Source organism: Grus americana, chromosome 2, assembly GCF_028858705.1.
Source record: "Grus americana isolate bGruAme1 chromosome 2, bGruAme1.mat, whole genome shotgun sequence".
NCBI classification, from domain to species: Eukaryota; Metazoa; Chordata; class Aves; order Gruiformes; family Gruidae; genus Grus; species Grus americana.
In genome coordinates, this window is record NC_072853.1 from 133865256 (window position 1) to 133888574 (window position 23319).

The following is a 23319-nucleotide window of genomic DNA, read 5'->3' on the forward strand; positions in this document are numbered from 1 at the left end:
CGTCTCCCTTCTTGCTGCTTGTGTGCCCGCTGGCCGCTTTGCTCCGAGGTGCGGGGGCAAAATGAAGCTCTGCCTGCCCTCCGTGACCACCGTGTCCAGGAGACCCTGCGTGGGAAGCCTTGAGGTCTGTTTTTTGTGCTCGTGCGCTGCGAGCGCAGCCTCCTCGGCACGGACAAACGTTGCAGGGCATGAGCTCATTTTCATGACACTTCACACAGCTGCACGAGGCTCAACTGCTGTGTCTTGTCGCCAGCTTTGCGGTCTCTCTAGCTTTTCTGGGGAAGTTATTGTTGTAAACAGGCATGTGCTTCACATATATGGCTTTGTGCTGGTGTTTTTAATGAGGGAAGAACATTACACGCTACACCAGTAATGTGCATTGCAGTCGTTATACAGATGGCCGTATCCTCACGTGGTCTGTTTCATACCAGATTTACAACTGCGTGTTCATTATTAGACTCGGAGCTGTGCACAAGTGGCGTTCGCGTAGTTGCCTGCGTATTTAAAGCTTGCACAGATACAATTCTTCTTGGTAGTGCCTAGTAGAGAGCAGCTTTCTTTATCTAGCAGCTGACACTTAAAAAAATGGAATCCAAATATACTTGTTAGGGGCTTTAGTTTTCTAAAGTCATAAATAAGTAAGATTGGACCCACTTTTAAGGATCTGGAATATTTGTTGTTTCTGCTGAGAAGGGCAGGGGTGCTGAGCTCTTCTGCTGACTTGTTCTGGATTAAGGAATTTAACTTTTGACATCCAAATTGGAAAACTATGCAATTCTTTTGATCTGATAGTTTGGTGGTTTGTAACCACTGTTACAGCACAACTTATACTTGCATGGGGTAGTTTAGAAGTCTACACAATGGATCATTTATTCAGTTTTTATTATTATTGGCCAGTGTGAAGAGGTGATTGTATTTTAGATGAGAAAACATCATATTTCATCCTCTCCACACATAATTTACTAGTTGGAATTTTGTAATTATGGTTCTAGTTAAGCTTGCAGTTGGTAACTCCAAAACTTGAACCATTTGTCTTCTCTCTAACGGTTAGAAAATGAGTGTTTAATTGAATGGTTTACAGTCACCAATGTCTACTTTTTCCTCGTGGTGTAACAAATGAAGGACAATCATCCAGATAGTTTCCTGCCTGGTATGCTCATAGCACTTCTTGGGGGTGATGGGCTGGTGATGTGTGCTTATATATTGCAGTTTAAGCTTTTTATAGCTTTAAAGCTGGGATTGCAAGTTTTCCCCAAACTTTTCTAAGCAAATCTAATAACACTTTATTTTTCAAAGCTGATTACAGTTAAGCACAAGGAGTTTTATAGTCCCTGCCTGCATATCTCAGTGCATCTCTGTTACAAACTTGGGTTGTCTTCTGTGGCATTGCCACAAGTGGTAAGGTGTTCTCATGTTGTCACTTGCTGTTCTGCAGTGCTTTGAGTGCTAAGCTTTTTATGGCCAATTCCCATTGCCATATTTTAAGACAATGACAAAAACTTAATTTAAATGCAAAAAAAAAACCCCAACCACCTACTCACCTTCAAACCCCTAATCCAAACCTTCACTATCCTTTACTATTTACAGCTGTGATAAGCTCCATGTAACCTTAGCATTCACCAGATCTAGAGCTTTGTTTCCCCATTTCTTCAAACCACTATATACCTACTTGATGTTTTTTCTACAATGCTTTCATTCTCCATTTAAGAGTGCAATAGAAAGTAAATTCTGAAAAACTAAAGGGGAGGAAAACGTCTAACTTCTTGTAACATTGTTTTTTTCTTACGTATTTTTTATTTTAGCTGCAAGTGTGTTTACACAGCTGTCTGCATTCATATACATGTCTGCTCCCCCAGTATGTGAACTGTGTGATAGATGGATGATAATGTTTTGTGCCTATGCACTCACACACGGATTTATACTAACAAATCATGTTTTGCTTTATATCCCAGTTTCTGTCTTTTAATGCTGCATAACTTCCACTTTATAGTTGGCTCAAACTGGGAATGAAACTAAGGAGCCTGCAAACACCTTAGTACTGTTTCTAAAGCAATACAAAATGATGAAGTGCACAGTCTAAACATTCACTTTCTGAAGTATCTTGGATGATTTTAAAGTGAAATTTATTCTAAGATTTGATGGATATAGGCTTACTCTAAACCAGTTACTGATATATCAAATTATAGCTGTAGAGACAAGAGTTTTAGCAGGTGATATTTTCCCAGTGCTGAGTGGAATGGCTGTAGGTATTCCCTTCGCTGCACACTGCCACCTCCTTTGAGATGAACATACTCCTCTTAGATAGTCCTGTCACGATAGTCTCTTCAGCCAAGTGTCTCTCTGGAGCCCTGGGTTAGCCTCTTGTGTGCCATTGTAAGAAGTATGTGGACTGATTCGAGGGCATCTCCAGCTAGCGAAGTAAAAGCCCATCTAAAACGTGACCTCCAAGACAGACCTGAGCTCATTAAGTCTTGTATGAAGATGAAAGTCTTCAAGTGCGCAAAATGTTTTAATATCTGTTGTAGACAAGTGAAATTTAGAAGGCTTAAACAGTAAGTGTAAAATCTGTGGTGGTATGGGAAGGTTATCTGTAGTGGTGAGTGTCTAAAAGTCATCCATACTTAAAAAAATCTCCAGTGGTACAGATTCAAACATTGGCTTGAAATTACTGAGGTGTAAGCTGACGTTTACCTTATGCTGGGTAAAATGACTTGTTTGGATCTTTAATAGTTCTGGTGGTGGTCGTGATTCATACAGTTGTCTGGTTTCAGAATTTGGGGGTGACACGCCAAAAGTCAAAACCAACTTCAGTGGAGGATCTAATTCATCAGACTAACCTTGGTTCTGAAACCAGGTAGCTGTGCTGTCATGGGACAAGTTCTAGACCTGGTCTTCCAGCTGTAGTCTTATTGTGGCGTGAATGCTGGTGGTTGGATTGACTGGACTTCAGTGGATACAGAAGGTCATTAAAAGCATTCAAACTTTAGGTCAATGTTATTTGTATGCAGCTTTCACTGTGTATTGACATTGTCCTCTTTGAAGGAGTGGAGGGAAAAAACACCACGGGTGCCTCAATATTAGGATAAGGGAACGCACGTACAGGGTGTGTACGTGTACACAGGACAGGGTTCAGGTCTCAGAGTACAGGGTTTCTGTGTCTCACGGTAAGATACACATGAACCATACCAGTGCATGGGGCTACTGCACATCTGTTTGTAAATTAATCATTCTTGGTGTTTCTATCATATTGTAAAACTTTTCCTGGTAGACCTGCTCTCAACTGCTGATGGGAGTTCTAGTCATGTTTTTTCCAATTTGGCTGAGGAGTATTTAATTTTGTGTATCTTTAGGAGGCCAACTTGAGCTGTATTTATCAAATAGTTTAAGCCTATGACAAGATGCTGAATTCAGTAAACAATATCCCATATGTCCTACCAGATTTTGAGATGTCACTTTTTAAATGAGCCAATTGGGAGTGAAGTGAATATTATTCATGTTACGCTAATGAAACGCAGAGTTCTTTGAGATGTGTGTGCTGTGCGCACATCCCACAACATACATTTTTATGCCTGAAGCAGCTTCTCAGATCAGCTTGCTCTTCCATGCTCTGAGTCCTGCTATCCTGCAAGTGGGCGGGATATGAATGAATATGCATAATATGTTGTGTATATATACATATATACACAAATATATGTAAAAGAAAGGTATTTAAACTTAAAGTAGTAGTCAGCTGCACATATTCAAGCATGAGCAGCTGTAATCCACATCTGTAGCAGCGGTAGTGAAGACCTATGCAGGAGCGTGGAGTGAAATGAGGGGCTCAATCACCTTTGTGAACAAATCTTTTAAATCATCCTGAGGATGTGTTTGCTAAGATTTAGGTCTGTCAACTGTAGAAACAAGCTTGAACGTTTTTCTCCAAGAGGTTTCTAGGAGAATGTACTAACGTTGTTAATATGACAACTATACTTGTACTTGTGAAACATTTCTGTTTTCATTCTCACATGGTACAACTGGAGGTGAGCAAACCACTATCTTCATATTCTTCTTGTTAAAGCCTGCTTTTAGCATTTCTCTTGTGATGAAAATCTGTCTGAAGGCATTGGTACCTTCACCTTAACGAGAAGCAGATGAAAGGAAGTGGGTAATGCTTATTTGTTGCCTTTTTAAAAAATTGAGGACTGATTATTTCTGTAACATGTAGTCACAGACGTAGTCAAAGTGCAGATAAATCAGGCTTCCTTTTTCCAGAATTTGGACAGAGATCTCTGAGTTATTGTTTCCTGACTTCTTGTCTGAAGGTATAAAAATACCACAAGCAGTGAAGCTTTTAATGGTAGTTTTAATGCAGCCAAAACAGCGAAGATCATAATCTCACACAGGCATCGTTGTTCAGAGACTTGAGTTCTCTACCAGTCACTCGTCAACATTTCTTCATTTTTTCTCTATCTAGATAGTGAAAAAACTGGACTTACTGTTTCATCTTTGTTTTATACTCTTTAAAAAAAAAAAAAAAGGAGGAGGGACAAGAGGAGTGATTTCTGGGGTTTGTGTTTTTTTAAAATTTTATTTTATTTTATTGTTTTCCCTGCCCCCCTTCTCTCCCCCAAAGCCCAGTGCTACCTTTGAACTGCTTGTTATTGCTTGGTTATTCTCCTACTAGATCCCTGCAAGTCCTATCCCCTGTTGTTCTTGTAAATGCACTGAGGAAAAAAAACTTGTGTCCTTAAGTTTTAGGCAAGACTCACAGAAGGAAAACAAACAAAAGGTACTACAGTTAGTCTTGAGGTGAGTTCGAGGGAATGATTGACAGAGTGGAGCAGTTGGTCCATCAGTCACCAGAAGGCTGGTCTTTTTCCCATCTTGAAATAGGTTACTGCCATTTTTGAGTGTGTGTCCATTCCTGTGATGATTATTCTGAAAGGGGTAAGAAAAAAAACCCCAGACAAACTGAAAGTGAAATCTGTTTGTCTCTGAGCACACAGAAATGAACATAAAATGAATCCTTTTTATAAGTTTAAGCTTGGAAGACGCCAATTGACTGAAATTGGATGTCAAAGACTGTGTATCCAAATGGCTGCCAGAAAAAGGAGGGTCCAAGCTAATTTTTAAAAGTTAAGTTTATCTGTGATAACGCCTGGTGTGCACTTCAGGAGCTGCTCTGCGATAGCCACTGCCGATCCAGGTTAAAGAACACCCGGCATTGTATCGGTGGGAGACAATACAAGGAACAATGCTGATACGTCTCCTTGTAACCATCTATTTGTATTTCCAGAGTGTTAACCCTGGGGTGATTCCTTTATTGTATTGGAAAGCACTAGAGCCTTTATTAAACATAAAGAGGACACACCCTGTGCATGTTGTAGTGTGCACAGGCAAAGCGTGCCTGCCTTAATTGCGCTTTTGTTCATGAACCTCCCAGAACCTGGGCTGGAGGGTGACAAAGGGAATGTCTGGGTGTTTTTTTCCCCCCACCCTTTTTCTAGGAAAAGCTAGCATTATCATCAAAATATATTTAACTACCTGCCGCCTTCTCGTGAAAGCTCACCATTGTGGATAAGGTTACATGCAGAAGTCTTCCTGCATGCCGCTTGGGAGTAAGAGTGGATAACTTGGAGCCCGCAGCTAAGATGAGCGTGTTGGAGTGTCTGTTCACAAATCAAATATCGGCCTGGCATGGCCTGCCCTGGCAGCAGAGCTGCGTGCGCTAAAATTAAAGAGGAGGCTGGAAAGGGAGACATTCCTTGTGTTCTGGGCAGGTCTCGTTGGTTCAACAGCATGTACCGCTACTGCGCTGCTGGCCTGGTAGCCAGCACAACTACAGTAGCGCATTGTGCACTGGTGGGTAAGAGCTCAACAATAAGGGAGTGGAAAAGACCGCTTTCCATAGAGAGGTTTTTAGAAGGCTGAATATTACCAAAATAATTTCACAAAGCTATATGGTCTGAAAAGCAACTGAAGCGATTGCCCTTGATCTGCTGCCAGACCTCATAGGGGTATTGCTTTCCACAGGCTGCTGCAGCACGCTCGGCCATGTTACCCCATCCCATACATCTATTTTTTGTTCTTTCTTTCCCCTGCCATAGCTGAGCTTACTATTTATGCTAGTTTGGAAGTTAAGCACGCTCTTGGGTAAGCAGAGGGAAAAGTGATTTCACTGTTGCTATGTGGGCTCTGGTGGTACAGAGCGTTTAGACTTTAAATTCTAGCAAAGGGTGTTCAGGTTTCTAACCCAGCCTCTGGGGCTGGCAGCAGCTCTTCTAGTGTTGTCGTCCCTGCCGCCAGGGATGTCGTGATGTCCTGGAGGGGACAACATGACAGTGTCTCAATTTGAACCTCTAAAGTCCATTTAAAGTCAAAGACCTTAAAAAATATTGGTAAAAGGTCCCCAAAGCAGTGGGACTTTCTCTTTTAAAGTTAAAAAAAAAAAAAAAAGGCATCTGGAAATGAGATATCCTCAGCTTCTCCTCCCACCTTGGAGTTAGGAGTGGTAAGTCTGCAGAAAAGTGCTTTTTATAGCACTTCCAGGAGCTGTGCTGGTGCAAAGGCCTGTTCTTCATGTTCAGTGTCCGTATTTTATCTAGAGCTACTGACACATTCTCGTCACTTATTGGGAAGTTTGCTTCTGGCTTCCTGGGAAGAGAGGGTGGTTTGGATTTTCATGTTTGTTTTCTTGGCATTTTAAATATTTCTTGTCTCCTCTGGAATGCCTTGCTGTATGTGACTTGCGGTCATTATTCATAATTTAAGAACCTGTCTTTATAGTAGAACACGTGCAATGGGCCCATCTTTATTCAGTCGACTCTTGTCTGAAGAACATCTTGGAGCATCTGTGCCAAGCACAGCTCTGCCATGCTTTGTTAGAGGATCTCGTCTGTCATACTTCTGATTTTTTTCCTCTTTTTGAGTATCTGGGTGATGAAAATCTTGTCATCAGTGTTTTGTGTCTCATGCTTTCCAGCTTCAAGGCTTCTTGTATGTGGCTGCTTGTGTGTGCTGAACTGTTTCCATCTCGCTGAAACTGAGCATTGGTGTGTATGTGTGATGGTATGTCATTGTAGGAGGGTGTATTAGTTGATTTCTGAGACTTCTGCTACTGCTTGTCTCCATCTCTTTCATTTACATTCATCCTATGTTCCTTTAAACCCAGAAGCTGCTCTTGTGTGGTCACCAACCAGGGATCTTGATCTTCCTATCTGCTTCCTTCTCTGATGGGGTTGGGATGCAGCTCCTCCCTAAACTCTGTCTACATTTTTGGAGAGCTTTCTTTCATGATGCCCATCGCATTTTAGAAGCACTTCTAGTCCTTATTACTCCCACAGTAGCTGGTCACTTCCCCAATATCCTTTCTACATGACATAGATGCAGTTCCCTGTGAAATCTCTCCCGGACGCTCCCGCCTCACTCTTCACATCCATCCCCAGAAGCCCAGGCAGCGGCTGGGCCACTGGTCCCTGGGTTGCTGCCATGGCCTCCCGGCCAGGCTACGCTTCTTTCAGCACTCGGGCTGCCTGTTCTTCATTTCTATGGCCAGGCAGCAGGAGACCCCAGTCCATGCTTCCGGAGCAGGCCAGGGTGGCTGAGGACAACCTTGAATTTCAACCAGAAGATCAGGTGGATGTTTCATCCCCCCGCCAAATATTTCACCATGTAGCTGTTGCATCCATTGAGTACACCTTGCAAGCTCTTTGAGGTAAGGGCTACCCTGGCTTGTCGCTGCTTTTGTTAAGCACAGCTGTTGCTTAATGCAAGAGATGTGTGCCACTAATGGTTCGAAATCAATTTTTCCACTGCTCTAGCAGTCCTCTACTACCGCTCTCTGCATCTTCTTGCTATGCTCAGCTCTGAATAGCACGTTTCATTCTCATCCAGATGCCATGAACAGGGATTTAAGAGCTGTGGCTCCCTAAATATTCAGCAGGCGAATAACCAAGATTTCTTAGTTCCTCTTACACCGCCTCCTCTTTCTTCTCGTGTCAATAGCAAAGCACTGAAGTACTCTTTCCCTCTGTGTCTAAAAATTTAGTTCCCCTTCTGTTGGGCTGAGCATTTCGCTATGAATCAGTGAAAAATCAGAATGAAGTGTACATTCATGCAGGCATATACTGGGGATTTACACTCCCACTTCCCTTATTTTAAACAGTGCTGGCTTTTTAAATGTCAAAAAATTTAAATTTTAAGTTTTTTAATGAGAAAGAGTTGTTTTGACAAGAGGAGGTAGTTTATTGTATAGTAAATGTAAAACTGGTAAATGGCACACAACTTCAGAGCCCTGCTATATAGTTCACCTTTACTCTTAATTTATTACTATTACAGATGCTTTTGATTCATGTTCAGGGGAATATTGCTGTAGAGAGTTAAAGTACTTTTAGTGGAGGATAGCTTGTGGAACTACTTATGGAGCAGCAGTGAAAAAACAGGACTGGAGCCACTTATCTGAATACTTGCAATGCCTGTTTCAGAGCATAGGAAACAAGTTGCATTGAGATTGAGTGTCCAGGTTCCTGGAAAATAAGTTTGTTGGGTTTTGTGTGTGTTTTGGTGTGTTTTTTTTTTTTTAAAGTGTATCAGTCTAGCACCTGGTATTACCAAACTGTTCAGATGCTTGCACAAGGGTGACTTTTGCAAAGGATGGCTCTAATGACTTTTTTAGCTGCTAAAGCCTGATGTCTTGGGCAGAGCTGATTATTTAGTTGAACTGAAAACTTGGCTCTCAGATATAAGGCAGACACTTAGGTCTAAACTTTCCTGTGAGGCCGTTGGAGCAAGTAAGAATAGAGATGATCTCTGCTGTGTTGTATCTGATTTCTTGTGCTTTTCATAAATAGGCCTGAGGAACAGCAGGCAACTTAACTATGTTCCAGGCAAGCAATTCTTTTTTTTTTTTAAAATAAACCACCACCCACCCACCCAAAAACATGTATCATCCATATTAGTTGGTAGTCTCTTTTTTGTCTATGGATTCCAGTGCTTGTGAGGAATAAGTATATTTCGGTTTTCAGGTCTGTGCAATTATAGAGTATTAATTACCGCAAAGCAAGCTAAACAGTGTAAATTTGCCTCATTTGTGATTGCATCTCTTTTTGTTTTCCCTTTGTAAGAAGAGAAAACCTATTTTAATTTTATTAATAGTGAGGCTGTACAATAAACTTCAGTCAGAGAGCTTGCTGGTGACTGAATACATCCCACAAGTCTGCGAAGGAAAAGCTCTTCCACCTCTCCTAGTAGAAAGCTCTGAATGCCAGGAGGTGGAAGCAGAGATGGGTCTTGAACCACATTAGGTGTAGTTAACTCATTTAACTATGGCTGTTCTCCTTGAATTGTTCCAGTCATCTTACTTGTCATTCAATTGCTCCTTCGAAATTGACACTTAAAGGTGATTTATAGTCTGCAAGCTGTCAGCTAGCACTCAGCATTCACACTCTGAATTGTTTTGTTTGAATATACATAGGTCAAATGGTATTAGCATAGCGCATCTCTTGCAATCTTAATTTCTAGTTTAGATAATTGTATTCAAAAGTTTGTGGTTTTTTGTAAATATCCTCTTAAACCTTACCTTTCAGATAAGTGCTTGAGTTGGTCATAATGCTGGGATACTTTAAGCTAGACTTGGAAGTCTCGTATATCTTGGTAAATGTGTGTTTAACAGAATTTCAGGATAATATAAATATACAAATTTTAAGGTTTTTTAATAACTTGGTTTTGAGTGTTGTAAATTTGTATACCTTTATTTTTATGACTATCCAAATGATTAGGTAGCTGCTAGTTAATGTATTTTACCAAAGAAATTCTCTGCACTCAGAAAACCCTGTGAATTCCCCTTTGCTCCAAGGTTCATGTTTTTGCAGCTTGAAGGCTCTGACACCCCTTAATTGCTGTTGTTTGCAAAGCTCTCATCTCTGTTTTAGCACTGCAGAGACCTTTACTGTAGATTTAATTTTAATCCGATTCTGTAGCTCAGAGAAACTCAAACACTTGACGGTGGTGGTCTTGCTCTACCAAGATCTCTCCTTCTCGCTGTAAAGTATATGTAACTTGTATTTTTGTCTGACCCCAGGCTCAAATTCTTGAGTCCTGCTCCAACCTCCTCTCCTTTCAGTTCCCAGTCCCCACAGCAAGGACTAGATAAGGTTGTCCCCTGTCCTCTCCTCTCCCAGAAAACAGCCGTACAAAACAGGAGAGGTGGGTTAAGAAAAACTTGTCTTCTCCAGCCATCAGGATGACTTTAGCAGTTTCAGGTGCTGTTACAGCTACTGAAGTGACTGAGCTGCCCCACGTGTTAGGAGATCTGCATTCAGGTACAGGAGTTTTGCCACGCCAGCAAAATAACTAGGGAGGTGAGCTGGGTGACATGCACTGGCAGCTCCAGGGGAAGTTTTCCCTTGTGTCTGTAAGCTTCCGTAAATGCAGATACCAATTTCCTCCCTTCAGTAGCCTCTTGTATTTCAGAGACTCATTTAGAGGCCAAACCTTCTCTTAAATGTCTGGCCCACAGCAGCGCTGTCCCTTCGTAGGACTGCTGGGAAGCCAAAGGCATGGTATGCATCTTATGCGTGACCGGTTTAAAAAGGGGGAAGGGGAATTCTGTAAACATAACTCAAGTAAAATGCTTCAATTTTTTTGCAGTTTTTCCTGGTTATAAAGAGATCTAAGATATTCATGAAGTGGTTGTTAAAGACTTATCTTTTTCCTGAAAGCTTGTCATCTTGAGTCTTGTGCACAATAGAGTGAACGTCTCGGATGTGATCTCCATCTGAGTTCTAATATACTTTATTTTTATCTGTGCTAATCTGTGAACTACATCAATTTTACAGGATTTTCCTCTATGATTCCCTCTATCGTTTTTAGATAGTCATAAGCAGATCCTAAAGGAAATGCTTAATGTTAGAATATGGGACAATCTTCCTAGGAAAGATTTCCCTGGTATCAAGCACTGACTTGGCTCCATTTCTACAATGCACTAGCATACCTGTACCAGAAGGAATATTTTTCATAAGTGTAGCCTCTTCATGAAATAATCCCTGTGCTCTTGTCGAGAGATTTCTTGGAACTTGTAATTGTTGATGGGTTCCAAAAGATGATTCAAAAATTGATTTTTAGTCCGACAGTTTTCTGTTATAGTTGCAGGTTTCCAACTTTACAGAAGGCATTTTAAAAAAAATAAACGAACTATTATTATGCTGAAACTAAAAATATCAGACCAGTACTAGCCTTGTAGGGCAGTAATGAAGTGGCATCAAGACTTTAATAGCAACAGAAAATAGCTTTCAAAAGTGCCTTTTTTGCACACACACAGAGCAAAAAGAGTAAAGTGTATAGGAAAGATACAACTCTCCCTGATAAATCTTCCAATTAAAATAACACATTTTCCATAATGATGTGGAGTTAATGAAATTGGGAGGACTGAAAGGCTGAGGAGTTGAGGCGGGAAGGAAAAACATAAGTTTCCTTTCTGGTTTTCATGGCACTGAGCTGGACATTGCAACTTGCACCATGGGGGCTGAGCAGCAGCCTTCCTGACAGAGACCACTGCCGGATGCTTCCGCGGGAAGGTGTCGAAACTGTCAATAAAGCACCAATTGTATTTCAATAGCATGCTGTGAGTAAATCAGAAAATTCATCCTTTATCCCAGTGTATTTTCCAAACGTTCTTTTGAAATTTGCTGGCTCCCTCGCTTTTGTGTAGTCTATCATTTAATCAAAGTTGGGCACGGATGCTCACTGGATAGTAATGCTTTTATAGCTTTTTTTTTTTCCCCCCCTTCCCTTTGGCAAACTACAAATGAGATTGTAGAAGTAGCGGAGAGTGTTTCCACTTAAACTGGCCGCCTCAATGCGAGAGGAGGCAGATGAACACGAGCTAGCGTTGCTGCCGCTTCCCACTACGTTTCACAACACCCATCTGCCAGCCCGGCATGTGATCCTTCCCTCACGCCGAGCCGCAGAAATGTCCTGGTAGCCCGTCTGCCCGGGGAGGAGGAGAGGGCCCCAGCAGTGCCCACAAGGAGATCCTGGGAAAGGGGATTAGCTGTGTAAAACAGCAGTTGCAGCTTCTAAGGACTGGTTGCGTGACGGTGCTTTTTAATTTTCTGGAAATTGGGAGTGTTTGCATTAGTGCTAACCTGGTTCATAAGCTCTGACATAATCTGGAACTGCTCTTGAAGTTACACCTTTAGCATGAGGGGAGATTAATAAAGTATTATAGCAGATATTACGTGGTGCTTAATTGCATTCAGATAATGTTGCATAAATACTTATTTCTCTGTTTTCAAACTTGTTTTCATTTAATTTAGATGAAGGGTGAATAGAAGCTGCCAATTTGGCCATCTCTATGTGATTCGTTATTTCATAATACCTGTATCATATTCCCTCTCGCTCCTTTCCAAACTGAATTATCCTGCTCCCTTTAATCTCTTTGTGAAGGAGGCCACCCATGCATCTAATAAGGTGGGTTTTTTTGCCTTTCTCAAAACATTTCTCAATTTTTTTTTTTTAACCTTAGAGACCATTTAATACCATTTGTCAGCCTTGATACTATGATTTATTTTTTTTTTTATCCCATGCCTGCTTAGTGTAATGTGCACTAATCTTTCCTCCCTATCACACATTCAAGAGACTATTTCCAGCTTAGGGTGTAATGTGGGAACACGAAAGCACACAAGAACTTTTTGCCTGCTGCATTTAGTACCTGGGCTACTTTTGTAGAAGAAATTGCAAAATAAATTTTTTTTTCCTATTTTCAGAGCTTCATTAGAATACTCTCTCAGTGATTTTTTTCCATTGTATGATTTGGTTTTTTTTAAAGGAAGGAGAGGGAGTTCTGATGCTGATCTTCATCTGTAATGGTTTACCATGTTGCTTACAGTTGTTGGATTTCTCTTAATTTTTTTCTTTAGAAGCTAACCTTCCAGTTGTAAATTATGCTAATTATACTGTAATTTTTTACTTAGCAGACTTAAGGTAGGTCGTTTTAAAAATTGTTCTTGTATGCTAGTATGGTTTTGAAGCATTTAGTCCTCTCTTTCCATTACCTTTTCATTTTATATGTAGTATTATCTGGAAATACTTATAAACACATGTGGTGTGTAGAGTTGGTTAAAACAGTTGTAGTCATGGTTGCATGTGATGCTCTGCCTGGACCTATTTTCAGTTGCTTTCCATCTTTTGCTTAATTTGAAACACCAAAGTTGAAATATTCCACATCACCTTTTACCTCCTTATTTTTTTAATTGAGCATTTCAGATGTTCCATAATGAGAGCAGCAAGGTAAATAGGGACCTAGTGTTTTCTCTTAGCACTGGAGGGAGGGACACTGGCTCTGGCCAGGGGATGGCTCTGCTGTAAACGAACGAGTCCAGCGTGTGCAGCGAAGGTGACTTGTCTAAGAGTTGTTACTCACCACACAATTTTGCAGCAAGGCGAGGACTTTCAGGAAGACAAAGCCCTTTGGTTAGGGCAATCGAATGCTGCCATGGCAAACTGAGTTCTGCATGTTCTAGTCACTGGTGCCGGGCAAACCCTTTAAGCAGAAGTTGCCATTAGTTGCTAACAGCGTGCCTTGTGTTCAGTTTGTCTTGTGACGAGCTCCGGGTCTCTCTTGCAGAAGTGCTGTGTTCTCCTTGCTACCGAAAGTGGCTTTGAAGCTGCACTTTGAACACACAGGCGTGCTGAGTGCTGTGGAAAATCAAGCCCTTGGTGTCCAAATCGGTCACTCAATTAGTAGTGCCTTTGACAATTTTGGCTTTGTTCTCTGTGGTTCAGCTTTACATTCTTAAAACCCTGGTAATGCCACCTAAACAGAATTGTATTATAGGGTAAACTTATTAATAGTTTTGAACATTTGGATATAACTGTAAGTTCCCAGGAGAAGAATTCACTCCAGGGTTTGTATGGGATGTGGTAAATAAGCCAGAGTTATTGTTTTCAGGCGCTGCCTTTCTGGTGTGTGCAAACAATGACTTCAGCAGCTTCCAGACTTATTTTTCTGATTCTTCCAGACTATGGTCATGGTTTCATGAGACAGTAAACTGGGTATTGGAGGGCCTGCAAGATGAAAAACACCATCACCACATGTTGCAATGCATTGAGCCATTGCAAATTGGTGTTGCCTATTCAAAAGCCTCCATAAGGTTTTGAAGGAACAACATTGTCCTGGCACAATGCATGCTGGTTTGGGTACTCCATGTCCATGCCGCTCTGCCTTTAGAAGGGACCAACGTGCTCTGGACCTTCTTTTTGGTAAAAATGGGTGAAGTTGCTGTGCTTGGGCTGTGGCTGGCAGCAGTAGTCTGGACAGGCTGCCTGGGCTGGGAGGTGTGCTGGGTGACCTGGTGCTAAGCTCACCTGTCCACCATGGCCTCCAGATGGGTGATACAGCATTAACTGGTCACAATCTTTCAAAAATGACTGGTTCCTCAGGGATTTATTAGGGGCTCTTTGATATTTAATTTTCCTTGTAAAGCCGTGCTAGCTGAGCCCTTTGGGGATATGTTTTTTACCAACGAAAAGATTAAGCCAAACCAAAGGTGCTTTGAAGACACTTTTTGCCATTGTCAGTCATTGGCAGCTGGTGGGGCTGTGAGAGCAATGGTGGTTCTGCCCAGGTCCTGCTTCACGTGTCAAAGTCACAAAATTCCAGCTCTGCTCATGCTGCGCTGCAAATTTTAGCATGCCAGGGACTGGTGGGGGCCACATCAGGCTTGTTGTGCTGCGCTAATATAATTAATCAAAAATTGCATTTTTTTGTGGACTTAAATATACCAACAGAGTACTTGAAGTGTACAGATGGCATTAGTGGTTCAGCCAGGCTTGATACCTGGAATGATATCAGCATTGCTCTGTACGCTGGCCCTCTCCTTTTCTTACCTGCCTCTTTTGTTTTCTTTCACCCTACCTTTCCTCTTTTAAATCAAAAAGCCACTTGCGCTTACAACTGCTTCTCTTTCTTCATATTGTTGCCTGACTTTTTTTTCTTTCCTTCCTTTTTTTGTTAAATCACCCGGAACACTCAAGTCTTTGTAGCCAAAAATTTCCACGTGGTCTTTTACTGAATGACCCTAATCTTCCTGTCTCTCTTTCTGCCTCCTCCATTTGTAATTTCAGTTGCGCTGTCTAATTTGAACTCCCAATCAACATGCCGGGAGTCATGGAGGCAAGGGTGGTGGTCTAATGGATTTGCTCTGCACAAGGGGAGAAATTAACTTCAGGTTCTACAGCACTGTTGTGAAGTTCCCATCGATAAGTGCGTGTGTGAGAGAAACGATACGGATAACTGTGCTTATGGGTGTAGGGCAGAAATCCTACAGCACCATAAGAGGTGTATGAAATAGTCTGTTCTGAAAGTGCAGAAAACAACCGCTCTGGTTTGTTCAAAGGCATTGCTTCTAAACCTGTGAAATCTGCGTGAGAACCGGGATGTTTTAATGTGTGCTTCGAGCTCTCAGCTCTACTGCAGAGTAACGTTTCCTTGTTTCTTTTTCCCTTGTAAAGCAGCCTCAATTTGTGGGGCTTGGTGTAGGGTAATGCTGTTTATAATGAAGTCAGAATTGGCTTTTAGAGCCTGATGAATGAAAGTCCACAGTATGACTGCAGCTTTTTGTGAGAGACATCTGTGCTAAAACAAGAGCAGGAGACCCAATTTAGACAACTGCTAGAAGGAGAGCTCAAGAAAAGGAAAGACTTCCCCCCCACCCCCAGCTTAGATTAAATATTTGTACAAATAAACTTTTCTTTTCAGCTGCTCATCAGAATTGCTGCTGCACCACCAACTTGGCTTTGAATTTTGTTCTGATTGCCCAACAAGGCTGTACACGAAGTGTGTTACGGAAGAGCAGCTTAAACAAAACATGTTTGTTTTGCAGCAGAACTAGAGGCTTTGGGCTAGAGAGAAAAAAATTTGGGGACAGGGCAAGACAGTGCGAAGAGAAATACGATCAAATGAAGGATGTGAATAGAAACTGGCTGCTGCAGTAAATACATGTGAAGCAAGAAACACATGCAGGAGTTGAGTTCTGTGTTTTGAGAGTTACGATAGAGGATCTGGCTTTGAATACAGTTGCAATGACTTCTCCCAACTGGATCAGCTGGTTCAGTTAAAAGTGTTCTCACCCATGAAGCTTGCTACTCACTCACATGCATATACCCCAACCACTGCTGAAATGTTTTAGTAGTGCATTTTAACTACAATCGGGTTAAAAGGCTACCCCTGCAGTGTTGATCACACTTAAAACCTTGCTATGTGAGACTGACAGTGATGCAAACACAGACATCTACTGAGGACATTGCTGAGCAGAGCAAGTGTCTTTGACCCAAGAGGATTGTTTCTTGTTTTCTTTAAAGAAAGCTCCAACCCTTTGAGTAAACTTCTCATAAATCTGTTTGGTAAAGCAACTCTTTTAAGAACATGGGAACTCAAATCACTTGGATTAAAGCCCAGGTAGAAATCGTCTTTGACTGAGGTGGCTCAGGAGAGGATTAAGGAGCGGTATAAGTAGAGAACTCCTGGTGGGGTGGGATGCTGAATGCACTGTCCTGGGCTGTTCCTCAGCATTAACAGCAAAGGAGCCTTTTGGCTCTTGGGCTTCTTGGAGCAGATGCAAGACTAGTGTGCTGAGAGGTTTTTGATGGCTGATCAGAAACACACTGGAAATAGTAGCTTTTAGAGAGAATGTAGTATCCTTAAAGAATTGTGTGGATTCAGCTTTAAAACATTCCTTTTCTTGGTGAAGCCGGTGACTTTAATACATGGGCCTTCATGTAAAGGTATGTTTAGCCCAGAATATAAATTTAATAGGGAAATAGCTTACAAAAAATTTTGATTAATTATTACCCAGCAAAGTCTTGTGGTACCTCTGGCATTCCAGCTTTGTGTTCTTTTCCTCTATGTTTAAGGATGAAAATGAAACTTTTGAAGTGATTTTGAAGTGATGCAGCTTTGGGCAAGGGTAGGCATGAGCTGGTGGTCTGCACAGTTCAACTGTAATAAAAATTTGTCTTAACTAAAGAGGTTAGCTCACTTTGTAGTATGATCCACTGTGTAATGTGGCACGGGTGTTGACATACTGTAGGGACAAAGAAATTGCTTTATCAGACTAATGAACTCTTCAGTATTCTGTTTCGAGTAAACATCTTAAAATGATTCTCTGAGCCAGGGACAACTTTACTTTCCTTGTTTTAAAACCCTGACCCCACCTAAGGTTCTGTTCACCTGCTGATTTCAGTTGAAGGCACAATTACCAGCGAAGCTGTCTATGGTAGAAGGCTTTCTTCTAATTGCATGTGGGGACCCTCCTGTCTTGCTTGGGAGTACGGCCACAGACCCGCAGGACCTCAAAACTCTCCCACTCATCTCTGCCAATGTTTCAATTGCCTTAAAAGAATATTCCACAGGCTTTTAATTTATTTTAATCCCCTGGAGCATCTCTGCTTCAGTAATATTTAGTGAATTTGAGTAAACTTTTCCTTAGTTTCAAATTGTCAGATCTGAGAAGTGGCAGAAAAGTGGGTTTTTTGGGGGGTATTGAAAAGACAAACTCTTAGACTAGGCTAATCTCTACTTGTAGGAGAGGACAATTAACAACTTTTCTATGAAAACAAAACAGTTGCCAAGAAAACTTACTGGACGCTATATGAGAAGGATGGGGAAATTCTGCAGGTAGAAGTAGTGATGCATTGCTCAAACTTGGCGAGCTGTGCATTGCCTTTTAAATACCTGGTTTGAGACATTACCTTTGAAAAGTCAGTGTACAATTTCTATTTTAAGAGGTGGTAAAGATTAGAAATTATACTGATGTAAGATGTCATTAAGTTAGGGCATATAAACTGCAATTTATCTTTAAAATATCTTTTATATTGTAGTAAAAGTATATGGTACATTAATAAATTATAACTTTGAATTCTTAATCTCATGAGGATATAGATTCTGAATTTTGCATTTTTAGGGACTGGGGTTTTGTGCACACTCAGTTGCTGGTTATAGCAAGTGGAAGTGTAGTGTAATCAGAAGCCACACAGATGTGTTTTTATGCCTACTGCTTTCCTTCTGTCCTTGCTTCCTTGTTTCCTTCCTTTCCCCAAAGGGTTTCCTCCCGTGCATTCTGATGTTTTGCCTTAAAAGACTAACTAAAGTGAGGAATGGTGCTTCTGTCAGAGAAGAGATTGCAAGTTTACTTTTTCACTTCTTAGTGTAAATTGTGAAATTTGCCAGCATCATTTTAAATCTCGAGATAAAATGTTAGGATGCAACAAACCACAAAGATGTACTTTGTGTTCTGTGCTAGTTACTGCCACAGTCACTGTTTTCTGGAACATTATTTCTCACCAGGAAGAAAATAAAGTGTATATACATGTGACTTTTAGAAGCAATACAACTGCAGGTATTTTAACGTTTTTACTAGAATATTCTGGCACCTTGATTTTTCTAAAAAGTCTCACTGTTTCTTGCCCCTTCTTCATCCTCCATTTGACCAGAATAAAACAAATTATGCCAAATAAAACTACTTTATCTGGATTTCTTTTGTCCCTTGTTGTATGTTTTCACCTGTTCCTCCCTAGCATTCTACCAAAGGACTAATTAATTGTGACTTTCAAATAATTGTGAAGATACAGTTGCAAGTGGTTCCTCTGGAATGGGTCTTTGGGAAAACTGTTAAAGTAATCGAAGAACAGCTCTTGATGTGCTGGTTATATTCTGGTTAACTTCTTGATGTAGACAAGCCTCCACTAAGTAAGAGAAAGACATTTTTATGTATGACCTAAGCGTATTGTGAGGAAAAAACAACAATCACCAAATAGTGGCAAAGTTACATGTATGTGCTCGGGATACATGGAAAGATTTTATTCCAAATTTGCTCTGCTCTAATTCTTCCTGCCTCTGCTTTAGCCCAATCTGAGAACGGGCGACTTGGGGTTTATTTTCAAAGTTTGGGACTTAGAGTGCGGTGGGACAACTTGGAGTTATGTTCTGCATTTTCACGTTCATGAGGCTTTAAACGCAGATTTTCTGATGTGAGAAAGAAGAAAAGCAATATGTGCTTGTTCTCCCCCAAACATTTCTTCCTTATTGGAGCGGATGTCTTGGATGCTGTATGTTCTGATGAAATTCTTTACAAATAAATTTTTAGTGTATTTCCAGGTTTTCTTCTTGTTTTGTTAATCTATGTTGAGATTGAAATCTGTCATTTCTTTTACCTTTTGATAGGTGCTGGATAGTTTGTTAGCTCAGTATGGAACAGTGGAGAACTGTGAGCAAGGTACGGCTCTACTCTCAAATTGCTTTTAAATTTGTAGTGGGAAGGGAGCACGTGCTGAACCTAACCTCTTTCCACTGTGTTTTCCTCTCTAGTGAACACTGACACGGAGACTGCAGTTGTAAATGTAACATATGGCAATAAGGACCAGGCTAGACAGTAAGTATCTTATTTACTTGTTCCTATAGCCAAACTTGCATTTTTGGAATTTGCGTTGTTACAATTTTATATGTGACTTCGCTGCTGATTAATTTATCAATAAAATGACCATGTAAACGTTAACTTTTAAGGAAGTCTCTTTGTCTTCCTCATGCCAAGTCTTGCATGCTTTACCTTAATTTGTTATTTTTTTTCATCAATTTTCCTGCACTTAGATTAAAAATAAATTAATAATTTTGAAAAAAATAAAAATATGGGTAAAATTATTTGACCTGGGAGGGCAGAAAGTTAGAGATTTGCCAATGATAGAGGATGGGAGTTATTGCTTAATGATTTTTTTTAGCCGTGCTTTTTAAAAAAAGCTTTGTAATGTCCTTTTACAGTGTTGGTTGTTCTGTGTCTGTCTTCTGGTTAGGTCATAATCTGAATACCTAAAATAATTTATTTGGGCTTTTTGAACTTTAAGCCATGTATTTTATGCTTGCTTATATCTTCAGTAATTGATAACTTTTAATCTAGATATTAAATTTAAAAATATGCTGCCTTACTTTCTTAATGGCTGTATATCTTTTTCCTTTAATCATCCATATTATATATTATGCTATAGGTTTAATTTTGGTTTTCCAACATAGGTAGAAAAAGGACTCGCGTGTTCCTTAATTTTTAATCTGGTGACATAAACATATTTTCCTCTACTTTCTAGCTGTAGCAGGTTAAACAAAACCAAACCCATGGAATAGCCTACAATGATCTTTTTATTTTAACTTTGAAATTTCTGCCACCTTGTGGCTAACTAGAATCAGTAGTTAAGATGCAGAGTATGCTGATGGTATGCATTAATTCAAAATTACAAATGAAATAATATTTGTACATATAATTAAGTAATTATGACTTCTGTGTAACTTGAATGCAACACATGTATTTAATCTTTCAAAGTGTTAGGTTACTTGTTAGTGTATTCTAAACAAATGTGATGGGAAACTTGTGTCAGTGGTGTCTCCTCTGTACATTGGAGCTGAAGGAAACAATGTTTTCCTTCAATTCCCTATCTAATTTTTCTCAAAACCTGAATTGTTCCAACAAGTTCTTCAGGTTCTTCTGTTGTTTTTAATTCTGTTGCACAGTAATTAAGAAAAACATTGAATTTCTAGTTCTGAAGAAACTCATAGTGCAATGTTAAAAATTAATGCTATGTGTGCCAGTTCCTTCTTTGAAAATATAAGAAGGAAGTACCTAAAATACCATGGAAAGAAGCATGATGCGTATTTTTGAGCTGTCTCACATCTGTGATGTGGGTTCCTGGACTTGTGCACACCCTTCTGAAGTTGAAAACAACAACATACAGTTTCTCCCCCCTCAAACTGTGCTTGTTCAATTTTAAGATCAATCCTGAAGAAATACTGAGATAAGCCAAGACTCTGAAGAAGCATCTGAGAGAAAATATTGTTTTGCGTGAGAAATCACATGACAATAACTGAAAACATCTTGAATTTGGGGCAGGTGAACTAGCATCTAGCATGAATGTTGGAGGAGGACCTGAAGCAATACAGGTTGGATAATGACATAGAGTTTGGTTGCCTTGAACAGGTAGAGCAAGTGGAGGAGCCTTGATTTGCTTTTGTGAATGGTTTGGTACGGACACAAGGTTTTCTAAGGGGAGAAGTCCATTTTCTGTACAGAAAACGTTAGCTCAGATTGGCTGGATTCAGGATGCAACCTTGCAACCGTTCAGAAACCCTTAAGAAGTGGCTGGGTAGAGGTTTTTCTAGGAAAAAACTGTGAGGAATCACAACGAAGGTGCACTACAGGACCTGTACGCATGTGGCTTTTCTGTAGTGACTGTGGTGGTGTTTCAGTTGAATGGTTTTCCCAGACGTGACCTAGCTTTGCTTCCTGGAACTGGCTGTGGTGGACAGCAATGGCTGTGGACTGGGAGTGGTATGGGAGTGCTGATAGCTGATAAAAAGCAATGTTGGTCAGCCTATGCAGCACAAGGAGTAACAAGAACTGACTTTATCAAAAGCTGTTTAGAGTCGTTGAGAATCAGCAGCTGATAACAAGCTTCATATTTTGAAATTTAGCTGTTTAGGGTAAATGATGCTCTTAGCCATGACTTTTGGAGCAAACACCGTGATATGAAGTTTTCTATGCTGCTGCCGCATACAGTGGGTCCCCAGTTCTAATTGTGTCTTTTCTATAATTTTTTTAATACACGTACTAACCTCACAGTTAGTAGTGCTGGCTGACAGAACATGCGAAGCTGGCTACTTCCCCGCTGGGTAGACTGTATTGCATTGCTGTGCCTGTTGAAGGGTGTACCGGCAGTGCCGTGCCGTGAAGGTGCTGTAACGCAATCTCGAGATATTTTTGATAAGCAGTTCTAAACAAGTGTGGTATGCATTGCTTGGAGGATGTTACTTTTGAACAAAAGTTTTGGTTCCAGCCAGCTGGAAAAGTAAGCTGCCTTCTGTCTTGCAAGTCTAATTGTTGTGGCAGAGGGTTTTTTTTTCTCTAGGCTGGTACTGCAGTTGCAGCATATTCTATACAGGGCTCCGTCCAAAATTAACTTGGAAACTGAAATCGGTGAAGAACGCTGCAGTCCTTTTGAGAAACAAGTCTTGAACAGAGCACCCAGCACCCAGCATCTGAGATGTGCATAGTTATTGACTTCTAGTTGGAATGGAGGTCTGTGGCTTTGACCTGTCGTAGTGGTGCCTCCCTTCCCTAGCTGGACAAGCATGAGGCTGTGCTGGCAGAAAAAGCAGGATGCTGCTGCTCCTCGTCTTGATGTGGCCAGAGCAGGGGAGCCACCATGGCAGATCAGGTACTTATGGGAAGCCCAGTAGGTTTGTGGAGAGGTGTACAGCAAGCACACTGCCATACGCGAGCCTGGGAAAACCACCCTTGGCTCTCCAGGCCTGTGGGTAGTGAGGAGAAGGCTGAGACTGCCAGGGCATCTCTGTGACCCCATCCATCCCCTCCTCTCCTGCAAGCGCTTGGGAGGAGAAGGGAGTTAGCCTGCAGTTCAGTTTGAACAACCCAGCCAGCTGCAGCTTGAGACCTGCTTGCCAAAGGGCACCCTCTCTTCTCCCCATATCGATCCCTGACTGCAACCAGCAGGATGTGCTGACCGTGTCCTTGTGACGTGCTGCCACCTAAATTATGGCTGCTCTCTTCAAACGTTACACCACCTCCTCTTTCCCTCTCCACAGCATTCCAACGTGTAGGCATCTAGTGCATGCTATAGGATTTTGGAAGGGAAATTTTGTGCAAAATCGGCCTCACATATATAGAGTGAGTGTATATTGTTTTAGTATGGTGCTAGGTGTTTATTTTTTTATCTTATTTTTGAGCTCAGGAATGAGGTACGTGTGTTGGTTGTATCTCGTAACTGATGGTGTATTTATAATGCGGGCTGCAATGTGAGGAGCGCAGGATCTGTGTCTTTGCAGATATAAGCAGGTGTATTACTTTGAGCATTAAGACACTAATGGTCACCTCTTAATTAGAAAACTTGCAAAAAGAAACAATTTTTTTTACCCTTTCAATGAAGCACAAAGCTGTATGTGTGTGTGCACAACATGTATCCTTGATGAATGAGTAAGAGTTCAGATAACTAATACTTTTACATACCATCATGGGTCAGGGCTAATGTTGCCATAGGAACGATAATACTGAAAATTCAGTGGTGTATGATTATAAGCTTAGGCTTATTTTTTGCTTTGTTTCTATTTTCAGAAATACTAATGAAAACTGTATTTTTATTTAATGCAAAAAAAAAATATTAAATCATTAAGCCAAAGGAAAATTACCATGTATATCTGTCTTCTCAGTATGCAAATGTATCTGTTCAGGGAGGAAAAAAGAAAGGTGGTGTACGTACAAGCTGCATGTGGGAGAGAAATATGTTCTC

General features: G+C 40.8%; 1 protein-coding gene across 3 annotated transcripts in view; it reads left to right on the top strand.

Moving 5' to 3' along the window:
* The window catches only part of IGF2BP3 (insulin like growth factor 2 mRNA binding protein 3), a 119209-nt gene that overhangs the window by 54710 nt on the left and 41180 nt on the right, over positions 1-23319 (top strand). For all 3 annotated transcript variants that reach the window (XM_054814617.1, XM_054814618.1, XM_054814619.1), the window contains 2 exons: positions 19199-19250; positions 19343-19406. In XM_054814617.1, the coding sequence (XP_054670592.1) occupies positions 19199-19250; positions 19343-19406 (116 nt within the window). The remainder of the gene's footprint in view (positions 1-19198; positions 19251-19342; positions 19407-23319) is intronic.